Source organism: Lycorma delicatula, chromosome 2 (genome assembly GCF_047948215.1).
Source record: "Lycorma delicatula isolate Av1 chromosome 2, ASM4794821v1, whole genome shotgun sequence".
Classification (NCBI taxonomy): Eukaryota; Metazoa; Arthropoda; class Insecta; order Hemiptera; family Fulgoridae; genus Lycorma; species Lycorma delicatula.
The window spans coordinates 146,215,743-146,241,458 of record NC_134456.1 but is presented as its reverse complement, the minus strand read 5'-3'; the positions used below and the strand labels follow the sequence as shown (position 1 = coordinate 146,241,458).

Genomic DNA, 25,716 nt, shown 5'->3' with positions numbered 1-25,716 from the left:
CTTTGCTGTTGGTTTTTGTGCTCATTATTTTATGTTAATTTGTCAGTTAGATGAACATTGGTAATTAGGTGACATTTGTTTTTGGTGGTTAGGTGCATGTCTAAAATTGGTGGTTTTTTGCATAATTATAATATAAATATTTGTTTTTTGTGTAATAATTAAAAAGAAAAAATTATTTTTTTATAAAGGAAAGAAATGTTTAATTGTGAAGTTGCTTTCAAAACATTTGTGAGATGACTTAAAAGAATTGAAAAAAATGATCATACCTCCAATTCATGCTAGTTTGTTGACATTTTTCGTGTCAGATCATGTGGCATGATCCGACTCAGAAAAATTTATCGTCTAATATTTATCTGCAAATCTCTACTGAAACATAACAAAATCAAGCCATTTCTGAAGCGGTTGATCATGAGTAATGAAAAGTAGATAACCTATGACAACAGTGTGTGAAAAAGGTCTTGGTCAAAACAAAGAGAAGCTCCACAGGCTGTGGTAAAGCCTACACTAATGTCCAAAAAAAGGTTATCCTATGCGTTTGGTGAGATTGGAAGAGCATTGTGCACCACAAGCTGCTGCTGCCAGGCAGAACGATAGACTCAGACCTGTACTGTTGACAATTAGCATGATTGCATTTAGCAATTCAAAAAAAAACAACCTGAACTGGTCAACAAAAAATTTGTATATAAAAAATTGTATACTATGCTGACGATGCCAGACTGCATACATCTTTTAACAACCCATCAGAAATTGAGAGTACTTGACTGGGAGGTTTTAATGCATCCACCATAAAATCCGACTATCATTTGTTTTTGTTTCTGCAGAATTTCCTGAATGGTGTTAACTTATTTTCAAAAGAGTCCTGCGAAAACCACTTGTCACAATTTTTTGACCAGAAACCTCTAAAGTTCTATGTGACAGGATTATAACGTTGCCAGAAAAATGTCAGAAATTTCTTGATAAAAATGGTGCATATGTGGTCTCATAATGTTATTTTACAATACCAATAAATGTATTCTGAATTTTGGCCTTCATAGGCTCAATACTTTTTAGACAATCTAAAATAAGGGTGATATTCACAAAAAATGACAAAGGTTTTACAGAATACATCATCTCCCACAAAAGCTAAATAAATATATAACTTTCCAAATATGAGAGCGGTTTGGAAAGTAACCTCTGTTTGGCTATAAATAAAAAAAAATCCCTTTCAGCACGCCAGAGGGTGAAGGTATATTTCACCAGTGCTAAGTATGAGATAAAAAAGATTTCCACCTTAAAGTTAAGAAAAACTTCAAACTTACTCAATACGACAATGATTGCATATGAAAAAAAGTTTCACATGTTTAGCATACAACCAACCCCATCTTCTTACAATTCCAGCAATAATTTGGTCATCCCTTGCCGTAAGGGTTGGTCATATCAAAATTTGTTTCAAATAAAAGTTTTAGGTAATGTTTAGAGGACTAACGACCACTTTAAACCGATTTGATACTGTATCTATTAAGGGAAGTATGATTTTTTTTATTTTCAAAACCCCATCTTTTCCACCTCCTGGGCCAATGGTTGGTTATATCAAAAAACTTCACTTAGATAAGTTTTAGACCCTTATCCAAAGTATAGTAAGAACTTTAAAAAAATTTGATATTTTACTTAATAAGAAAGTTATAGCAATATTTTTTTTTTTCGAAAAAGACCCCTATGATCCGATTTTGGCCATTAACAAACTTTACCAAGTGTTTGGGATGAGTTATTTTTAAGAAACAATTTGAAAATGATGGGCACAAAATTAAGGCAGTTATCATGTCCACAAGAATGTGAAATATATATATATAAATGTTTATATAAACTTTTGAGCCGACTGTGGTTTTGGTGTCTGGGGGATGTGAAACACGAAGATATGTCAAAATTTTCCAGAAGTCGAATCATGGGACCTGTTACTATAGGTAGCTTTCTTATGAAATCTACCTAAAACTGCATAGATAAAAATATTTTATTATATACAACTTAAAACTACAGCTTTTAACTATTTTTCAACATTGTTACCATTTAAATACAAGCATTTGTCACAGCATTTCAATAATTTACAATTACCTTCTTCATAAAATTCAGCTGCCTGTACCTAGCCAACCTCTCACAGCATTTTGTTTTGAAATTCATTGTTCTCATTGAAGTGCTGCGATGCAAGCTGTCATGTGAGTATAGAGATGAAAATCACTTTGGTGCCAAGTCCGGGCTGTAAGGGGATGATCAAAAATGTCCCCTTGATTTTGATTGATTCAGAAATTCTTGAGTTCTTCGAGTACTCTGAGGACGAGCATTGCCATGCAAAAAACAGTACCAGATGACAGCATACTGTAACATTTGTTCTGAATGGCTCATCTAAGTTTCTTCAGTTTCACAGTAGACTTGTGTCAAATGATTTGTGTCGCAGCACTTCAATGACGACAATAAACTTCAAAATGCCTTGAGTTTAAATGGTGACTGTTGAAAAATAGCTAAAAGCTGTGGTTTTAAGTTTTACATAATAAAATATTTTTATCTATGCAGGTTTTTTATTTATACCCAAACAGAGGTTACTTTTTGAATTGCCCTTGTAGAGAAAAAGATCGTAGTAGAAATGAGAAATTATTTTTAAGATTATTATAACTCTTTTTATTATTGACAATTCATTTCCTCATAGAATAGTTCAGTTATTATATTAAGGTGTTTGGTTTTAATAAAATGTAAAAATGATGAAAGGATATTTATTTTTAAACTAAATATTTGCTCATTTAACAACAAAAATATACCTATTTATGTCTTGAAAAATAAAAATACAGGGATAGTTATAAATAAAATCTTAGATGGCTTGAACAACCTGGATTAGATTTTGTGAGACATTAATAAACTTGCTTTATCCTGTAGATACGCCAGCCTACCATCTATTAGCATTTTTTAAATTCCTCAGATAGAAAACAAGAGTTCCTGAACACATCCATAGAAAGAAAAATGTGGGGGTCACCACACCACTGAGCCCCAGCAAATAAAATAGCTGCCTTGCCAGTTTCTAATATTTGCAGTTGGCAGCATGTTTTCAGTATGACATCACAAATGAAACCAGATCAGCAGCTGACTCAATTCCTAAAATAACATAACCAATGTTACACCATGTTTTATTTGGAATAAAATAAATAAATATAATTCTTTAGAACTATATAACTATGAAAACAAACACTACTTTAACTCAGTAGTTTAGCTGAATTTCATCTTCCTTTGTTATTTTCATTGGTATGTTGGTTAGTCTTTAACAGTTGAAAACCTACAACTCCAGCTTCATCTAGTATTTTATTGTCGTATATTCCAACTCATCTTCTAAATCATTCAAACCATCTTTGCCGATATATAATGCGTCTTCAGTTTCAGACCTTTTCATTGTTGCTTAACATCTGAAACATGTTACCTTGCCTTGGCAGAAACAGTGCCTGATTAAGAAATGTTTTTTTTTTTGTCTTCAGTCATTTGACTGGTTTGATGCAGCTATCCAAGATTCCCTATCTAGTGCTAGTCGTTTCATTTCAGTATACCCTCTACATCCTACATCCCTAACAATTTGTTTTACATATTCCAAATGTGGCCTGCCTACACAATTTTTCCCTTCTACCTGTCCTTCCAATATTAAAGCGACTATTCCAGGATGCCTTAGTATGTGGCCTATAAGTCTGTCTCTTCTTTTAACTATATTTTTCCAAATGCTTCTTTCTTCATCTATTTGCCGCAATACATCTTCATTTGTCACTTTATCCACCCATCTGATTTTTAACATTCTCCTATAGCACCACATTTCAAAAGCTTCTAACCTTTTCTTCTCAGATACTCCAATTGTCCAAGTTTCACTTCCATATAAAGCGACACTCCAAACATACACTTTCAAAAATCTTTTCCTGACATTTAAATTAATTTTTGATGTAAACAAATTATATTTCTTACTGAAGGCTCGTTTAGCTTGTGCTATTCAGCATTTTATATCGCTCCTGCTTCGTCCATCTTTAGTAATTCTACTTCCCAAATAACAAAATTCTTCTACCTCCATAATCTTTTCTCCTCCTATTTTCACATTCAGTAGTCCATCTTTGTTATTTCTACTACATTTCATTACTTTTGTTTTGTTCTTGTTTATTTTCATGTGATAGTTCTTGCGTAGGACTTCATCTATGCCGTTCATTGTTTCTTCTAAATCCTTTTTACTCTCGGCTAGAATTACTATATCAGCAAATCGTAGCATCTTTATCTTTTCACCTTGTACTGTTACTCCGAATCTAAATTGTTCTTTAACATCATTAACTGCTAGTTCCATGTAAAGATTAAAAAGTAACGTAGACAGGGAACACTCTTGTTGGACTCCCTTTCTTATTACGGCTTCTTTCTTATGTTCTTCAATTGTTACTGTTGCTGTTTGGTTCCTGTACATGTTAGCAATTGTTCTTCTATCTCTGTATTTGAACCCTAATTTTTTTAAAATGCTGAACATTTTATTCCAGTCTACGTTATCGAATGCCTTTTCTAGGTCTATAAACGCCAAGTATGTTGGTTTGTTTTTCTTTAATGAAAAAATTGTTTTTCTTTAAATTTAAGAAATGTAGTAATTGTATTTGATAATTAATCTATTACATTAAAATTTTTTATACTTTTAGTATTAAGACTCTCATAAGTTAATTTATTTTGCATAATTGATGTAACACTTTTAATTTATTGTATGTAACCTTTGTTCCTTTTTTATAAATACTTTTTATTGAATGTGAAATTTTTGTATTCTAAATCTGTTTATTTCATATACCTGCATATCTTGGTTTCAAAATTTATTGGTTTTCTTCTGAAGTCCATCCTTGGATTTTTTACTTTCTTTTATCTGCCTAAGTGTATTATATACTCTGTATAAGTTTATCATTAAAAAATTTGTGCTCTTAAGATATTTTAATTATTCTAATTATCCTAGAGTTTATTCAGTAAAAACTTAATTAAATGTATAAATTAATAACCACATTTTAAACTATGCAAAAGGTTAACTAAGTACATTAGCAACAAAAACTGTTTTGGGAAATAAACTACATTAAATTGCAGTTGTTAAGTAAATACAAGAGCATTCAGTTAGAAGAAAGGCAACAAGTTTTTTATTCACAGAAGTAATAAAAATAATATTTAGTTCTGTTGTAAGGACATGTTATTATACAAAAATAGATTATTTGAATTTTTTACAAACTGCAGTCACTTATTTTTTAAAAACTTTGAAATTATACCAAGTTGCAAATCAGATGCAGTACTGAATTGAAATCTGTTTTTGTTGTTTGTGAAGTATGCTAATTTTATATTCTCTTGGTTGTTTTTTAATAAGTTGTTTGCTTTTTTTTTAAGTAACTTAATTTTATAATGATGTATTAACTTTTTTTTCAGTGATGATTGTAGATTTGGATAATGATGGTTCTCAAGAACTTATATCTTATTCTGTGTCTTATAAAAGAATCGATCCAACTTTACCAGATATCTCTTCACTGACTCCTGTATCAAATAACTGGGAACTTCAATCTAAAATACGAGTAATACGTTTACAGTCTGAGCTATCCAAATTATATGAGCCAATTCTTCATCAGTGATTATATTATCTGTGATTTCTTCATAATAGCTTTTATTACATTTATGAATATTGTGGTTTATAATTTCCATACAATTAATTTATATTATGTGATTACTGTTTGTGTGTATTATTTTTGTGTCTATTATTATTAATATAATATAAATATTGTACCAAAGTTCTGAAGTTTGAGTTACCAAAGAAGGAATATATTATTTTTATTAATTTTCTTAAAACAAATTTCGACTAAGTGTTCTGCCTGACTGAATAAATGAATAAGAATTTTTACTCAAAACATTTTTAAAATGTCTTTTCTATTAAAATTATTTTAGTTTTTTCACAGTTATAAATATTTAATTAGTAGTATTCCAATAGGTTTTTAGTAATTAAAATTAAATATTCTTCTTGTAATTAATAGATATTTGTGTAATTTATTGTGCCTCTTTATAGTCCTTGAATGCTTATAATTAATTAGCTGTGGTCATAAAACTTAAGTGACCATCTAATTCTAATAGTATTTTTTTTTTTTATTTCATTCATTTTAACCTGTCATAGTGTCATAACCTGTTTCATTTTCTTTGAAAAAAAATTATTGTGTCAGTTTAATTGGTTTAAAATTATCAGTTCACTTTTATTTTTACAGGTTTAAAAATTACAATTATCATAATCTAATGTTAACTTGTTACTTAAATTTATCATATTAATTTTGACAGATGAATAAAGCTTAAAAAAAATTATTGTTTTAAAAAAAATCTACATTATAAGATATAGAAACTAATACTAATAATGGAAGTACCACAAAGTTGTGTTCTTCATAAGTCATTAAACAAAAATGAATTAAGAGTAAAAATATCTTACTTGTGTTTGCTGTTTAATGTGAACTTGGAATATTATCATAAATACAACGGTAAATCAAATATAATGGGATTTTATTTTTAAAAAAAGTTTATTTATTGAAAAATAAAAGGCAAATGTAATTTATTTTTCTACATAGTTTCCTGCTTTAGAACTACATTTTTCTTAGCAAGAAGGAAGGTTTAAATTTATCACAGCATCATAGAATGAAGCTGGTTGCGTCAGGAGCCAATTGCGCACAAATCCCTCCACGCCCTCGTCATTTTCAAATTGTTGTCCTACTAGAGCTTCTTTAAGCAGTCCAAACAAATGAAAATTGCAGGGCGATAGGTTCAGGCTGTAGGGAGGATGATCAAGTTGAATCCAGTGCATTTCTTCTAGTTTGAGACCATTAGAGCTGCAAAATGGGCCCTGGTGTTGTTGTGAAGAAAGATGGCCTCTCGAATCGGTTGGTCTCATCTTTTGCAGCAATATGCAGCCCTCACATCATTTAACAGCTCACAGTAGTAAGCAGCATTGATTGTGCTTGCTCATGCAAAAAATCAATGAGCAAAATGCCTCACCGGTCAAAAAAACAATTGAAAGAATCTTGCCAGCAGACAGTCGAGTCTTGGCTTTCACTGGTGCTGCCTCCCCTTTCCACCATCACTCTATATTGCCTTTTTTCGACTGGGAAGTGTAGTGGTGGACCCATATTTTGTCATAAGTGATGATCTAACTCATAAATGCATCACCTTTTCACCTTTGGTGTGCTTTCGCAGACCTTGGTGGTCTGCGAAAGCAGACCTCCAAATGTCTCAACTTCTGATCTGCAGTCAAAAGGCGAGGAACCCATCTGGTATACATTTTGCAGAACTGTAGGTTGTTTGTGATGATTGCTTGACAGCTCCCATAACTTATTTCGAACTGTTCGGATACTCTCATCCGTCAATTATCTGTAAGAATGTCTTGAACCACGTGAATGTTTTTGTCTGTAATGCTGGCCCAAGGACAGCGATCATGTTCCTGATTTTCCACTTGTTCTTGTACTTCGTTGTACTCTTTTTGCCAGGCACATACATGAATCCTTGACAATGTTTAGTCCCCGAACTGAGCAGTCAATCTCCGGAAATTTTCCTTCGCTTGAACTCCTTAATGAACAAGAAATTTTATAATTATGCATTGTGTAGTGAAGGGGTGCGCCTGTTGTTCCGACATCGTGAGCATTACTGATGAATTGGTTGGGAGTGTGGAATGGCCAGCTCTCACCACTTGTAATGACTCCACCAAGCTTACTAGAAGCGCGAGCCCAGTCCTACCAACTGTAGATGCTCAGGAACAAAAATCCCATTTATATTTGATTTACCCTCTTTTATTTAAATAATTAATGAACTTACACTAAATGGTTATTAAAATTGATCAATCCCAATACCCTAGGGAAACAGTGTTCTCACATTATATGTAAATAAATGCCTTAATGCTTCGCCAGATAATATAATATTAGTGACTAATAATATCCCATGTTGTTGTATGAAGATCAAGATATTTAGACAAAAAATTATTTCAACGTAAAATTAGAAAGTTGTATTAATTGTATTTATTTTAAACCACTATAAAAATGAAAGAGTATTTTAGAATTTCCATGTATAATAAATATGTGATCATTAACGTTTGTGATTACTGTCATTAATTTATAAATTGGATCTGACTGAATTAGTATGGAAAAATATGAATACTAATGAAAATTATCATGGACTATTAAAAAAAATATGCGCCATTTGATTTACTGGTAAAATTAAAAAAAAAAATTGGAACAATTTCTGTGATGGCTTAAAATGATGATGTTGTTTTCCCAAAGAAACTTTAGTGAGCAAACGATCGTAGAATTAGAATCTAATTGTCTGTTTGAGATGTTCATCATGAAGTAGAGGTATGTTCACCTCTCCCTGGTAGACCAGACCGGAGTCCATAATGATACCATGTCAAGGGTATGAATTGAAGTTGAGTTCACTAAGGGAACTAGGAATAAATTTTGTTGTTGCAAACAACATTTCTGGTGGCATGTTATTATTCATTTGCCTCAAATTTATGAGACATTTACACACAAATTAGCGCTATAAAATGTAGAACTAGGCGCGGGGTTTCTATTTCCACAAACTTGGTTAGCTAGTTCAGAGGGCAACAATGTAGGACATTCAACATGTCTGGATGAGGCCTGTAACGAAGGCAAAAGCAGAGTTTATAAAACACTGATGTAAATGTCTACAAAGGCATTTACATTACTGGCATACCAACGAGGCCTGAGGCCTGACTTATTACTATGAGATGTAAAAAATGAGAGGGCGAAAGACGATCCCACTAAAGCACATTAGGGCTATAAACAGGAGGGGTGGCGACCGGAAGCTTCACAAGACAGGTGTCTTCCTTACAGGGTTAGGATGTTCATCATGAAGTTGTTTTTTTGTTGTTAGCATTTTTTTTTTTAAACCTCCGGATCCACCGTTAGGCATTCTTCAGAGGATGAGATGAATGACTTGTAGCGTGTGTGAAAATGCCATGCCTGACCGGGATTCGAACCCGAGACCTCTGGATTGTTGTTAGCATTTGGAACACATTAGGTTAACTGATACATTTTTTGATGTTCCATCTACCTGTTATGCATACAGTATTGTAGCTCAAATATAAGTATGCAAAATTAGAGCTTTTTTAGCGATAATTTGTTCTAAATAAAATATGCATGCAGTTAAATTTTTTCTTTTAAAAAACAGATTAGTATGATGTATTCGTTTTAGTCCTTTTTCTTTTTTTTATTATCTGTATATATATTTAAATTATTATTAAATTCTGATTATCAATAGTATTTTTTATGGAGTTTCTTTACAATTCCTTTTGTGATGTTATTGAACTTTTTCTATTTTTGAAAGCAATTTTTATTATTATTACTATTTTGATAAGATAAAATTTCATTAGGACTAAGTTTACAATCTTTAATGAATTTGATGTTTGGGCAGTAATAATCATTTACATTCTTTTTTTAGATAAATAAAAGAAAAATTATATTTTTATAATATTTTATATGTTATATAAAAATATATCTAAGAAGTGTGTTGATAAAATATCCTTGCATATAACATTAGTATAATTCTGTGAATTAAGAACTGCTCTTAAGTTGTCTGTATTCAGGAATAGCTAAAAAAATTTAATAACATAAATTTATATTCTTTGAGTTGTTTTCATTTCAGAAAAAGTTATTACTTTTATATACTTGTACATTAGATTCTTGTATATTAAAAAAATAATAAACATTCAGTTCAAATCTAACTTATTTAAATTAGTTTCAGCTTATTTAATTTTGAAAAATGAATACCACAATTCTATAAATGACAGATGACACAGACAAAATCAAATAAATAAATGAGGACTAAACTCACTTTGATTAGCTATTATGTTTTCTTAAAAAAAAAAAGTAAAATGTTACTAGATGTCATTACAGTTTTATCATAATAATTAATAAATTTTACATTAATATTGTGAAAAAAATATTAAATCTATACTATTGTATAAAGAAGAAGAGGATATTTTGTTAGAGATAAACAAAAAACTACCTGATCTATCGCTAAAATATTGTTACCCATGTTTCTTGGTAAAACTGAGGTTTTTGGATATATTTCATCTCAAAAAAAAAAAATATATATATATATATATGTGTGTGTAGTAGTGGGGATGTGCTGGTTGAAGCAAAACTTTAATTAATTGAATTGATGAACTGTGAACAGAGTTTGAACTAAATGATTCAAAACAGTTGAATGAATAATGTTACATAATAATAAAATTAAATAAATTAATCTATCTATCCTATTTTACAAAGGGAGGGTTTTTTTTTTGTTTGGGATAAACAAAAAACTACCTGACCTATCGTGACTATATATATATATATATATAGTGTAGTACTGGAGATTTGCCGATTGAAGCACAAACTTTAATGAATTGTGAACTGTGAGCTGGGTTTGAACAGATTGATTATGAATATCTAAAAACCAGTCTAGAATTTTTGAGTTTCATTTTGAGTTTAAAATTGATTTTTGAATTTTTTTAATCTCTTGGTAACAAATGAAGAAATCAACCTGATTTTTGGTCAGTGTAATCTCAATGTCAATAAACCAATTTCTAAACTTTTGAAATCTGACCTTGAAAGGGGATGTAGGTAAAAAAATTTGAACAATGATTGTAAATTTTCCCAACCCCGATTTTAGTAAACAAGATATTCAATAGATTTGAGCTTGCAAATGCATTTAGATAAATATTTAAAAACCATTTTAGGGATTTTTAATTCTGATTTTTTTTTTGGCGTGGAAAACAAAATACTGCACTGTGGCCCAACCCACAGCCACTGCTACTATATGTGTGACTGGCTGCACCTACTTCCGGTTACTTGACAAAAAAAACATAAAATAAAAAGATTGACCACTACAGGAAATGCAAGTAATCATATAGCGCAGGTGAAGGTGCGACAGGAACTAGTTTCATATAAATATATATAATATGGTAAGTAATCACTGTGTTTTGGTGGTTTATATTCATATATATGTTTGAAAAGAATTAATTTTTTTTTAAATCCTGTCAAATCAACAGATTAAAACATAATTTTATTTATCAGATCTTTGTTTAGAAAAAAAATTCAACCACCCTGGTTGTGGATAGGAAAAGAAAGGAGTATACAAAGTAGAGGAAAGAGATGAAGAAACACTAAGGCTTATGGTAGGTAATGCGACTACATAGAAAACAACTAAAATACTTAGTGAAGGTAGTATACATGATGTTTATATTTAGGTACCAATCAGATCCAGTAGAATTAATGTCCTTTGAAGTTACACTGTAGACCATACCCAGGATAAATAAATGACTATACTTAAAACCATAAGAATAAAATCATGTAATTTCTGTGATATAATAAATATTAAGTAGGTCTTTAAAAACATGTGGGGCAATTCACAGCTGTTTAAGATATGCAGTGGTGTTTGAACTGACCACTTTGAACTATTATTATGGTCATATTCTAAAAGACTTATGCTAGTAGTAGACATACATCATTCAAATAAATATAAACAGAGCAACTACATTCAGATTATTTCCATTTTATTTAGGTACCTCTGAAAAAAATCATGGACCACTCCATATACTTTTAGCATCTATAGGCAATTTTCATAATTAATTCAGTCAAAATCTATCTTTAAGAACTGATTTGTAGTGACAGATACAGCTTAGTAAATGAAACAAGAGCTTGTATAAGTCTGTAAAGTAACCTTGTATGGAAAAAAATCATCTTACATAGTACAGTAGTCAATTGATTAAGTGAACTGATTAGAACTTGTGATAACAGAAAGATTGTTCATCATTGAAAAATGTTTCCATTCCACTGACTTTATAGTTACCATCCCAAATAATAGTTACTGTAGTTTAATAGTTTATTCAGGATTATTTCACTTCTGTTCTTGGTACAGAGTCATCAAGATGTGATATTTTAAAAAGATTCCTAAGGTAAGAACTGAATGTTCAATGAATTTAAAAAGCTCAACTTTGTACTGTAACCTAGCCAGTTGAAAACTACATTCAATTTTATTTTGTATACTAGTATTGGCTAATTAGATATGAGTTTGACTGTTTAGAGTTAATCTTCACTTCATGCTTTATTATTTTCAAGTTGTTACTCCTTGAATTGTTCCAGATGTTGGGAATAAGCAGATTGAAATGTTTAGAAATTGAAATAATAAAGACCCTGGGTGAAGAGTAAAATTATAATCTGCACTTTACTTAAGCTCTATTTTTACAATTCACCTACTGTCTAAGTTACAGTGCTAGAAAAAAATGTAAGTTACAATAGTTGATAAATCTTCAAATAGCATAAGATGCCATTGTCTATGTAAAGACAACTTTACATAGTTCCAAAAGCAGATAAATGTAAATAAATTTTTGCCGCATTTCATATTTATTGAATTTTAAGTAATACCATTTTGGGTCAAAATATTAAATCATATGTTTTAGTTTCATTTGTATATAGATATTTGTACTAATTGCCTTATACTGAGTTTATTACAATATGTTCCTTATAGCTACAATGTTTGAAAGTAAAACAGTAACAATTACTGGCTTAAGTTAAAAGTTACTCCTTACAATTTGATTGATCTGTAATGTCTTAGAACAGCAGACTAGAAATCAAAGGATAAGGTAAAATGCTGATGGCCAAATCCAAATTCAATGTACTGGTTCTTGTAGATTGTCAAAATTACTAGCGCAAAGCAGAGTTTACTCATACTATTGACATTAGTGGCTGATTATTATATCAAGTAATGGCAGTTAAAAAAATAAAAACCAAAGTAGGAAGAATAGATTTTATTGCATATTAGTATTTTTGATGTAGATACAGAGGTTCCCGTTAAAGCCCAACAAGGCTAGGAACAGGGTGGTGTGGTGAACGGAACGACACTAGGTGGGCGTCTTCCCCTATGGGGTTGGGATGTAGATGGAGAGGTACTATGGTAGTTCTACTGATTAGAACATTGGCAATAATTAATAATAGGTTTTAAACATGTTTACCTTTGTGTTGATAAATAAACAGAAGATAGAGTGGTAGATACACTAATTAACTACTGATAAGTAAAATATACAATTTCTTTAATACTATAAGACCAATTTGGATTCATCATCCAATATTTAATTATAAGCATTCAATTTACATTAATTTATTTATTATTATATACTAAGTAATAAATCTGTTAAAACAGTATTAAGTATTAGTTGTAAAAAAGAAATATAAAAGTTGTATGATTATTATCTGTTTTATTTATTTACTTTTTTTACTGTATTAATAACTTTTTAAAGTCTGTAAGCTTTTCTTTCAGTATTCTGGAAGCTCTTTAGAAAATAATGCTGTTCCTTACTATACTTTTATCTTGAAAGTTAAATTAAATTACTGTGTGCTGCTAGAAATTATCCCTCTAATTCATGTAATATTGCTCATTTTTAATTTGCAGTTCCATTTTCTTCTTTAATGTTTTCAGTTTGAAAATTGTCCAAAATAGTTTCCAATTTCTGAAAATATGATTTTTATTGTCAACATTTACCCAGTCATTGAGTTCTTATCTTCATAATTCAAAATATTATTTTTTTTTGTCTTCAGTCATTTGACTGGTTTGATGCAGCTATCCAAGATTCCCTATCTAGTGCTAGTCGTTTCATTTCAGTATACCCTCTACATCCTACATCCCTAACAATTTGTTTTACATATTCCAAACGTGGCCTGCCTACACAATTTTTCCCTTCTACCTGTCCTTCCAAAATTAAAGCGACTATTCCAGGATGCCTTAGTATGTGGCCTATAAGTCTGTCTCTTCTTTTAACTATATTTTTCCAAATGCTTCTTTCTTCATCTATTTGCCGCAATACATCTTCATTTGTCACTGTATCCACCCATCTGATTTTTAACATTCTCCTATAGCACCACATTTCAAAAGCTTCTAACCTTTTCTTCTCAGATACTCCAATTGTCCAAGTTTCACTTCCATATAAAGCGACACTCCAAACATACACTTTCAAAAATCTTTTCCTGACATTTAAATTAATTTTTGATGTAAACAACTTATATTTCTTACTGAAGGCTCGTTTAGCTTGTGCTATTCAGCATTTTATATCGCTCCTGCTTCGTCCATCTTTAGTAATTCTACTTCCCAAATAACAAAATTCTTCTACCTCCATAATCTTTTCTCCTCCTATTTTCACATTCAGTGGTCCATCTTTGTTATTTCTACTACATTTCATTACTTTTGTTTTGTTCTTGTTTATTTTCATGCGATAGTTCTTGCGTAGGACTTCATCAATGCCGTTCATTGTTTCTTCTAAATCCTTTTTATTCTCGGCTGGAATTACTATATCATCAGCAAATCGTAGCATCTTTATCTTTTCACCTTGTACTGTTACTCCAAATCTAAATTGTTCTTTAACATCATTAACTGCTAGTTCCATGTAAAGATTAAAAAGTAACGGAGATAGAGAACATCCTTGTCGGACTCCCTTTCTTATTATGGCTTCTTTCTTATGTTCTTCAATTGCTACTGTTGCTGTTTGGTTCCTGTACATGTTAGCAATTGTTCTTCTATCTCTGTATTTGAACCCTAATTTTTTTAAAATGCTGAACATTTTATTCCAGTCTACGTTATCGAATGCCTTTTCTAGGTCTATAAACGCCAAGTATGTTGGTTTGTTTTTCTTTAATCTTCCTTCTACTATTAATCTGAGTCCTAAAATTGCTTCCCTTGTCCCTATACTTTTCCTGAAACCAAATTGGTCTTCTCCTAACACTTCCTCCACTCTCCTCTCAATTCTTCTGTATAGAATTCTAGTTAAGATTTTTGATGCATGACTAGTTAAACTAATTGTTCTGTATTCTTCACATTTATCTGCCCCTGATTTCTTTGGTATCATTACTATAACACTTTTTTTGAAGTCTGACGGAAATTCCCCTTTTTCATAAATATTACACACCAGTTTGTATAATCTATCAATCGCCTCCTCCCCTGCACTGCGCAGTAATTCTACAGGTATTCCATCTATTCCAGGAGCCTTTCTGCCATTTAAATCTTTTATACAAGTCTATAAAATGCTGCGTTAATTTGAATTTTGAACTTAAGAATAGTTTAAATTAGAAAAAAAGAATAAGAAACTGAGGCCTGAGCTTCAGTTCCTTATTCTTTTTTAATGGCTGAGCTGTAACTTAATTTCAGTTATCAGTATATTGAAAATTTTCAATATGTAACATCTGTAAATTTTTTTTAAATTCCAGAATTAAAGTTCCTTCCACCACTGATGCAACAAACTGTCGATTTCATTTTTATCAATCTTTTCTCTGATTATTTTGTTGCCATTGCTGAATGCAGAATAACTGGACACTTTTCCTAGTATTAGCAATCTTTAACAGTAGATTTATGGTAAATTTAAGCTACATGAAAAGTAATCAGAGTTCCACTGTACATGAAAATAGCTTTGTTACATTTAAAACCATTGACATTGTCATTTACAGATTTTCAGAAAACATATATTGATATCAATTTTATATGTATTAAATTAGACTGTGATATTTTATCACAGATCATTTCATACTATATGTTAGTGATAGATATTTCTTTAAAAAATCAACTATGTACATTATCCTGTACAATATTAGCTCTATATGCTATTATCTTACTTTTGTAAACCTGGTTTTGCTTTATATTAATTGTAATTATTTATATGTAACCTTTAGTTCTGTAAAGTAATATGATTACAAATTTGTTAAGTTTTTTAACATTTGTTTATGTAAGAATAACAGAATGATTAGTTAAATGTAGTTTTTATTAGATTTAATTTGTAAATAATATTAGTTTTTTTGATCTGTTTTTAACAGATTCATTTGTGTTTCTTTAATACTTTGATTTACATTCTGAAACAATTGTAATGATCTCATTATTTGAATTAAATATAAAATACTGAAATTAATGATACAAGTAATGTCTTTTTTTTTCAATATTTTCCTGAATTAATTAGATTTGCCCCCAACAATTAATAATATATTAAAAACTAATCTGTAAATGGTAATTTAATTTGCTTTATTATAATTAATTAAAATAGCAACGTATTAAACAATTATCATAGTTATCTTTGCCATTCTTCTAGCTTAAGAAAATTGATAAACAAAATGGAACAGTTTTTAGTGAATGTATATTTATGAATCACATAAATAGGATTTAGAAATAAAAATTTATGAGAATTATAAATTTGAAGACATGAAAATTATTTCAGCCCGAGTTGTACTTTTTCTATAACGTCCAGTTTGGAAGGTACAAAGGCAGAATTATCCCTAATTAAATCACACCAAAATATCAATTAAACTTTAACTCTGTAAGTCCTCATATCTTTAGCATAAATCCAGAGAGCATCTTACCAACATACAAAGATCACATAATCAGAGGTAAGGGAAAGAGGTAGGTCATGAAGAAAAGATGATGTGCCCACAAAGGGATTGTAAAATGAGAAAAAAATTGATCAAAATGAAGTGGTTGAAGGCCTTACAAGAAACAGCATAAAATCATTAATCAATAATGTGCCCTCCCATTATATTAAAGACACCTAATCTCCCAACAAATCAAGTGTCAATACTCAGTTTCTGGTAAGGCCTTCAACCACTTTTTGATCAATTTTTTCTCATTTTACATCATCTTCATGACCTACCTCTTCCCTTACCCCTGATTATGTGGTCTTTCTATGTTGGTAAGATACTGTCTGAGGGGGGGGGGCACATTATTGATTTTATGTTCATCCACTTTATATAATAAAGAGTGTAAATATACACTCCAATAAATTGTTTTCTCTCTTCAGATACTGAAGAGCACCTAAAAATAGGGAGTCTTTTCTGTTTTTCCCCACAATTGATTTTTTTTTCATTACGTATTAGTAATTGCTCATCTTATAATTATAAATATACTCTAACCAAACTTAACCAATGCTTGCTAACCTTAACAAGCGAGCATAGGTTAAGTTTGATTAGATTACACTTATAATTTCTCTGTAAATACCTCCACATACCATATAATTATAACACGAGCAATTACTAATATGTAACGTAAAAAAGACCATTGCGGGTGGAAAACAGAAAAGACCCAAAACAGGTTCAGACTTCATTAAAAAAAACTTTGCTTTTTCCAGAATTGTTCAGTAGTACTGAAAAATGAGTTCTTATTCAACAAAACCCTTTTATTGTCAATATGTTGTGCAGTGCTTTATTACCAATAGATGGTCAGAAAATGTTGGTGTTAATTTCTTTTTAATACATTTTGTCCACTTAATGTATCAATCTATATCCGTTTTGAGAAAAAAGGATTTGGAGATTACCTTGTAACTCTCAGCAACATCTAACCCGTGCTGGTAATGAGTGAGGATCAAAACATCCATGCTTTAATCATAGTGCTAGTCAATATACCTACTAAATCATCATATGGCTATTTATTTCATGTCTGGAATTTATGAAGTTGATAAAATTATTATTGATAATACTAGTGCGAGTACAATTTAATCTAATTTTCTGTCAAATCATAGGTGTGAAATTATTCAAAGAGAGTATCTGTTGGTATTATAACACAATAAAAAATTTATAAGATTAAAACAAATTATAATCCACTGTATCTGTGCTTACAAAAATAACAGAAATAAACTGCTGCTGGTCATTACTGAAATTGCCTGTTCTTCTTTTAACCTTTAACTTGGATCATATACTATTGGCTTTTGATAAGTTGTTCTTATTACATTGAAGAAAACAAATGTAAAATAAAAAGATATCACTAATATGCTGTTAATAGCCAGTACTGGTTCAAATAGTCTTTAAACCAATATTGGATTATTGTTCAAGTATACTTTAAACAAACAACTGTTGTTAATAATACTTTGTAAAGTATTAGTTCAAACTAAAGGTAGAATAATATGGTTTCATACACTCCTAACTTGAAAAGTATGTAAAAGTGTAAATAAACCTTCTGTTATAAATAAATTATAAGAATTAAATTATGTGTTTCCTTCCAGGTAATATGTAAAATTTTCTTCATAATAAATTTTTTCAAATTTTCTTTGCAATTTTAACCTTCAACAAAACTTGTTTCATTTAAAACAATTTTGACTTTAAAAACTTAACCCTTGACTTACATTTTTTCACACAGTTATTTTTGTGGAATACAAATTTGTCATATAATATAGCTTACTCTAATACAAGAAACAGCAAATATATTTTCTTCTCACTTGCATTGTTTTAATATATTTAAAATAGTCATGTCTGGGAGTAAAACTATCTTTCAATTAAAAAAAAAATTCAGTAATACTTGCCTTAAATAAAGCTCAGATGAGTCATTTTTTCTATGCTCAATGTTCTGCTTCAGCAAGGAAAGTGATCAATTTTACAAACAAATATTATAGTTTAATGCATCATCTATTTTTAATAATTACTTTCTTTGTTCTGAAAGAAGCCAAAGCCAAGATATTTTATAAATTTAATCATGTACAAGTGAAATATATTTATTTCAAAAACAATACGTAGTGTAAGAATTTAATTTTTATACTTTTATTGATCCAAATTTAACAAGACCTATACTAAACATTCATATCATTCGATTTAAAAAACAACTGCTTTATACAAAACATTTAATAAAATTATTATAAGTGTATTGGAGACAAATGCTATTGAAAGCTTATGTAATTTTTATAATTTATATTTATAATTTTGATGCAGTATGTTAATGGTTTCAGAAATATTAATTATCAATACTTTCAGGATTATATTTCTTCAATACAGCACGTTTAATAAGAAAAATTAGTTAAATAATTCTGTTTTTTAAATTAAGAGTATTTTTAAATTACAGTAATATACAAAGTGTTGCCAGAATGAAGAAGTACCATATTTCACAGGTTAAGAAATGAAAAACAGTAAAAGATATGAAAAAAACTTTTTATTCTAAAACGCACATATAATGAATTTTTGTTAACATATATTTTTAAATTAATGGCAGCTGTCACAAGCAAACCATATTCAAAGACGTTCCTGGAAGTTTTGCATTACTTTCTCCAACACATATCAAGGAATAGCAGTAGTAAATACCATTATCGTATCCTTAAGTTGTTCAAGGGTCTGAGCTGATGTTTGTAGACCTCACCTTTCAGATACTATAAAATGAGGTGAATAGCAACACTTTTGTCAATTTATAGCAGCAACTTGGAAAGAAATAACATTATAGACTCAGTTTAGAATCAAAAACATGGGTCTTGGTTTGTAGATTCAGAGAACAGTACAAATAGTGAAAAATTTTTGTTGTAATTTTTTTTTACCTGTGTCTATTCAACCTCCAATGGGGACAATAGAGGACAATATTAGGAATGCATTTTCCTATACATAACACAGCTGGGTGAATAGAAGCAGCCTTGTTTGATAGATATATTTATTTATATAATTTAAAAATACACATTTTTCTTTTTTTGTTTCTTTTGTTCTTTGATCCATTCTTTATTAATAGCAATTAAGAATATTAATATAAGTAATACAAGGTATAGGTAAATACAAATAAATTCTTGAACTAAAAATTATATCTTAAAGATGGGGATCTACAGAATAGTTTTTATGAAGGTTGATAGAAATTTTTAAATTCATTGATGTTAATATCAAACTTCAACAGTCCTCTTTTATCCTGATGTGGAGGATTGAGTTTACCAATAACTTGACTAAACGTGAACTTGCAGATGTCTTTAACATTTGGATATCCATATATGAATCCAGGAAATTCTCTGGAAGGCTTAAGTCAAAGGAATTTTCCTTCAAATTCTCCAGATTGGGAACTAGTAATCAATTGTCTTATGTACGAATGATTATTTTGCTGAGATGAACCAGCTTTGGTAGTAGCATAAATAATTTTTACTGCTAACCAGTCTTCTTCATATATGTGCTCCTTCTTCATAATGTATGGGTAATCTGAAGACAATTTATTTTTCTCAGAATCGTGTTGATTGTCTTTATTTTCTGTTAGCTCATCACATAAATGATTAGCATCACTCATATCTGAGAATGGATTAACATCAGACACTTTGTCATAAACACTAACTGAAGAAGAAGATTCAGAAGAATTTGAATAATCAGCAGTAATACTTTTGCCTGGAGCCACATTTATTTGTTCATTTCTTCCCCTTATTGTCTCCATTACTGGCACCTTCATATGTCACACTTTTTAAAACTTTGACAAAACTAGAATCAATTGCCTCATCTTCTTGAGGTTCTGTTGGAAGCATTTTCAATACTTCTACCTTATTTAGATGCCAAATCCTGCATTTTTTAAAGCCAGCTTTTACATTTTCCGGGCCATTTACCACAACTGCATCCAATAAATGTTTAACACTTTCAGCCCTAAACCTTAATAACATGACTAGACTAGAAGCCTGAGCATTTTTGAGGCGTCTAAAAAAAATTATAATAAGCTAGTGCATATATGTAACCTTTATATGCTATATCACCTGAATGAGAAAGAAATGAGCTATTATTAAAGATAAAAATATTTGTAATAGAATACTTACAAAAAACGTAGTCGCCATCTAAATCTCCTACAAATTTCATAAAAACAAAACAGTAAAGGTGCACAGTACTAGTCAACAAACATACAAAATTGTTGTAATCACTACAAATGACATTTTATACTGTCTAAAAGATAAAATTTCACACTTTATAATGACAAAAAATCAAAAATTTATAATAAATGTAAAACAAGTAACGAATTTTTGAAATTGATTCGTTTTTCAGTACTCTTACATAAATAATCAATGAAAAAAATGTGGTACAATTTGAAGCAAGCAGGTAAGCACAGTGGTACTGAACAGTCAGGGCACCACCAACTTGTTTCTTTTCTCCCAGACTTGCCTGTAGAAGCTTTTATTTTCTCTGAGCATACTTTGCAGATTTGAGTTAGTTGACTTTTCTTCTCAGTTGTGGAGATTTTGTCTGGAAAATGGCAACCGAACAGTTGGTTTGAGGTAATTGCAGCGGGAGTTTCAGCCTGATGAAAAGCTGCACCTTTTTTTTGCTAAATCAGTGCCTACTTGTAACAAAAAATCTCCAAGACCTTTAATTATTCCTTTGAAATGGTGGGCTTGTGGCACAATGTAAGATATAGGCATTTGTCAAAGATATAGTAAAAAGTAAAATTTTTTCCACCACTTCATCTGTTTATGTTTGAATAAACAAACTAATCAAAACTACCAACATCAGTTTTGTAAATATTTTACAAATATTTATATATGCTATATTTACAAATATAGCAGCAGGCTTTGCCTTTATTATTTCTCCCCCTTTCATTTTTAAAATGATTTCAGTTGTTGTCATTTGGTGTTTTGTAAAAAGCACAATAACATCTCTTGTATCCTTCCATTTTACACACTATAAATGTTTTCTTCTCATGAATATGATTTCATTTATTTTTTTAGTTTTTTATATATTACATTTTCTTTTGGTAACTCTCTTCTACTTGGCATGCAGGTGCCACCAGCAGCAGTTTTGTTATCCCATAAGAAATCAAAGAAAGTGGGAGATGAATAAAATCTATCCATAAAAACACAATGACCTTTATTTAGGTACTTTTGCAGTAATCTCTGAAAGAGGAAGGCACCATTATACACCTTGATATTCAGTATATGGGTTGCTGCTACATCATTTACAATGAACAGTTTTATTCCATATTTATCAGGTTTATTTTTTATATACGAAAACAAATCCTATATACGCACAAATACCTTCATCAACAGTTAGATTTCTATAAGGTGAGAATGAATTGGAAAAAGCAACAAATAAATGATCTAAATAAGGTCAAATTTTGTGAAGTGGATCATGGCTAGATTGATCTCGTGGTATGTAAAGACTATAATTTATATGTAAATTTGATAAAATATCTTTAAATATATCTATGGACATTACAGACCCTGGAAACAGAGTAAAAATAAAACTATTAGTAGCTCAGTAATCTCTAATTTTGGGGTTTTTCATGTAACACATGTGAAGAGTAATTGAAAAAAATAAGTAAATTTCATGCATTTTCACAGCAGTCTAATTGCTCCATACACTATATATTTTTAATTTATTGTTCTATTCAGTTTATCTACAAGGGATTTTTCATATTTATTTGTCTCTAGTTTGATCATTTTTGCGATATTTTCTGTAAAAAAATAGAGAATTCATCTAGGGATGTAGAAATTTAATATGAAGGTACCGTAACTCCACATATCTCTTCAAAATTAGGTAAAGTAGGTCATCATAACCAGCCTAAATCTGTATCTGACAATTTCGTTTTTTCTTAGCACTAGTATCCCTTTTCTTGGAGAATTAATTATTTGTGGTTGCGGGGCAGTGGAAGGGCCTGGCTGAGAAATAATGTCAGTCCTAACCTTCATCATCAGATGAATATTCGGGTTGATATCGAAGTCTGGGTCTATCTTCATCAGACTCATAATTTTCTGAACCAGAATCAAAACCAAACTGACCTATATATTCGGGTTGGGTTTCATAATTTTTTTATTTTGTTGATATCCTTCACTATCACACCTTAAAATATCGGATCAGATACATCTCGTAAAACAATGAACGATTTATTTTTTGTTTATCCGCTGATCACACATATTTACATTAAAAAACACTCCACATACAATATAAAACGTTAAACTAAAAAAAATAATAGAAAAGAAACCAGAACACAAATCAAAACACGTAAACAACGCCAAGTAACCTTACGTTGGTGTTTGTTTTTATTGTTATTACCTAAAACATTCGCTAGATTGCATTGAACTTAACGCTTTTCTTACTATTTCCTGTTTAGCCTCCGGGAATTACCTTCAGGTATATACTTCAGAGAATATGTGATAAGTGCAAATGAGGTGTAGTCTTGTACAGTCTCAGTTCGACCGTTGTTGAGACGTGTGGATAATTGAAACCCAACCACCAAAGAACACCGGTATCCACGATCTAGTATTCAAATTCGTATAAAGGTAACTGCCTTTATTAGGACATGAACACTGCAACTCTCGATTTCCAACTCAGCTGATTTGGGAGGACGCGATCACCACTAGACCAACCTGGTGTGTTGAACTGAAATTCATACTGAATCATAATGAACTATTAAAGGAGTCTAAGAAGCCTAGCAATTAGTATAAGCCTATCACTGTTTACAACGCATTTAAATGTAGCAGCCCGACATATACCCGGGCTCCGGCCTTACGAACGAATAATCTGTCGTCGCATACTCGGACTTTGGCCAGTTTAGATTAGAAAACAGTAGATCGTTCGCATCTATTAGGAGTGAGTACATCTAAATAGTCTTTAACATTTGAAGATCCATTGAGTCCATAGGGTACCCCTATTTTGAGCATATCTTAAGCCTATATACATTAATATTTTCTTCCATTTTTGCTGAAGACAGTTTGACCACCAGATTGCTTAATATCTTTATTCTTTACATGTCACTAAATAACAGAATAGTGAATACCATACAGAGCTGGAGTATTCCTTAAAGACATCTTATTTGTTTTGACAACTTTAGCTAGATTGTTTGGCTCATGTTTCTTGTAACTTTTTTTAGCATCCTGCTTGTAAAATCTCAGCATACCTGTTTCTGAACCTGAAAACAAATTAATTCCTCATAATACAGTTTTTAAAAGTTTAATAACTTATCAGAAAAGTATGGATATGTGTTTCAGTTCAATATTTTAAGGTTATGGGATGAACAAAACACCTATTTCTATTTACACCATAATTTAAAAATTTGGACCACTTTTTAAAACACATGGGAAATTAAAAAAAAATACTTGAAGTTTTTCAGTGAGGTGACGTTATAATGACATTAAATGCATAAAAATGGACTAATGTAACAAACTAAGAAGTTACTTTTAAAATAACCTTTTTGTAGACAAGATTTTGTCCAGGTGATTTTCCAGCAGTTTTTAGTGAAGAATATACCATATTATAGGTTAAGTTTTAAAACAACATGAACAACCAAAACATTACAAAATTCTTTTACTTATTCTCTGTAGTAAACTGATGCATAAAAAAAAAATCGAATATGTTTAAGATATGGCACATTTTTACTTTCGGGGGTTCGAAAGGGTTCTCTCCCCACTCCACTACCTACACTTCTGTGTGGGACGTGATCTTGCAAACTTTCGAAATCGATTCTGCTGCACCTGGTATTATGCAATTTTGTACTACAACTGATTAGAATTGTCAGAAATTGCACTTGATATTGAGTCAAGCAGAAACAGTCACTGAGATGTACTATCTACCAGTGATGAAATTAATAGCTTCCAAAAGAAAAATTTATCTTTTGGTAACTACTTCATATGCAGAGCTCCATTTTCCCTTCTGTGTTTAACTTACTCTGACATGAAGGAGAGTAAGTACTGTTAAAATTAGAAAGGCAGATCTTCCAATGACAGTTTCATAACAAAAAACTTTTAACCTTTTTTATACGATTTTTTAAAACATGCATTTCTGTAAATTAACATTATTAACATGGTCTAGTGATTTCAGATATTTGTAAGTTTTAAAGTTAATTGAATGCTATCGTAAATCAGTCATTTTGTTTAAATATTTTTATTTCCTTTCACTTACACTTCTTCTTCACAATAGATCTTAGACCTTGGATCTAACTTCTAACTATCAATAGATCTAACTTTAAAAGTTTTATCAGAGAGTTCTCTCATTCTACTAAGTTGCAATGCAGTTATTAAATTCCACATCGCCAGTCATATTCTTATTTCTTTTAATGGTTCGGTTATTTTTCCAAAATACCTTGTACAACTGTTGTTTTCAAAATACGTATTTTTACAATACATGGATGTCAGCAATATGTCCTCTTCATTGCGGTTGCCAAAAAGTCTTCATTTGAAGGAGTCTAGAATCTGCTTTTTACCTTTGTCCATCCTGCTATTTAATTGCAACTGCCATCATAGATTGGCTGGCAGTCAAGTCAAGGACTCATGGAAGTAGGCTTTAATAGTTATGCTGAACAACTATGTACAAGAACTCTGTCCTATTCAGCATTATAAATGTAACCAGCATTTAGTGGTAGAACCTATTCATCATCAGTTCTTCAGCCAATCTCCAAGGACCATATTTCATTTGAATCATGCTAAAACATACAAGTGATAGGAAAAATATTTATTGTTTTTAGTTTGCGAGTGAAGAATATTATATAACTTTTTGGCCACTTAAAACTGTAGTCTCTGTATTTTATGTATAGAAAATTATGATAGGGTTAGTTGAGAGTTCATTTGCTCTCACCCAATTCAAACTGTAATTTTTCGTTGGCAATAGTAATTAAACTATAATGCATTTAGGATATTTGTAAAGAGTTTCACTGCCTGAAATTTCCCTAGACTGTAAATATTTGTGATCGAAGTCAGTGGTTCACTTGCTAAAGGTATAAACTATTTTTCATCTCGATGTTGCTTTTTGATCAATTTATCTTAACCGTCATGTTTATAGACTTTTAACGAAATTTATTTTCTAATAATGAGGTATTTATATTTTTATTATAAGAATAAAATTTCCGGAGTACAGTTATGTTATAAAATCTTCATCTGTCGATAGATTTACAAAGTAAAAAATAAAATAAAAATAAAAAAGTGCGTATAAATAAAATATTTAAAAATTATAATATGGCTTTTTCTTTTAATATTTCTTTTTC

The 25,716-nt window shown here is 30.4% G+C and overlaps 1 protein-coding gene across 3 annotated transcripts in view; it reads left to right on the top strand.

The window, feature by feature from the left end:
- LOC142319296 (protein FAM234B) overlaps nucleotides 1-6,029 on the top strand; it is a 45,675-nt gene extending 39,646 nt beyond the window's left edge. For all 3 annotated transcript variants that reach the window (XM_075356402.1, XM_075356403.1, XM_075356405.1), the window contains one exon: nucleotides 5,425-6,029. In XM_075356402.1, the coding sequence (XP_075212517.1) occupies nucleotides 5,425-5,624 (200 nt within the window). In that variant the 3' untranslated portion in view covers nucleotides 5,625-6,029. The remainder of the gene's footprint in view (nucleotides 1-5,424) is intronic.
- Nucleotides 6,030-25,716: the final 19,687 nt, after the last annotated feature.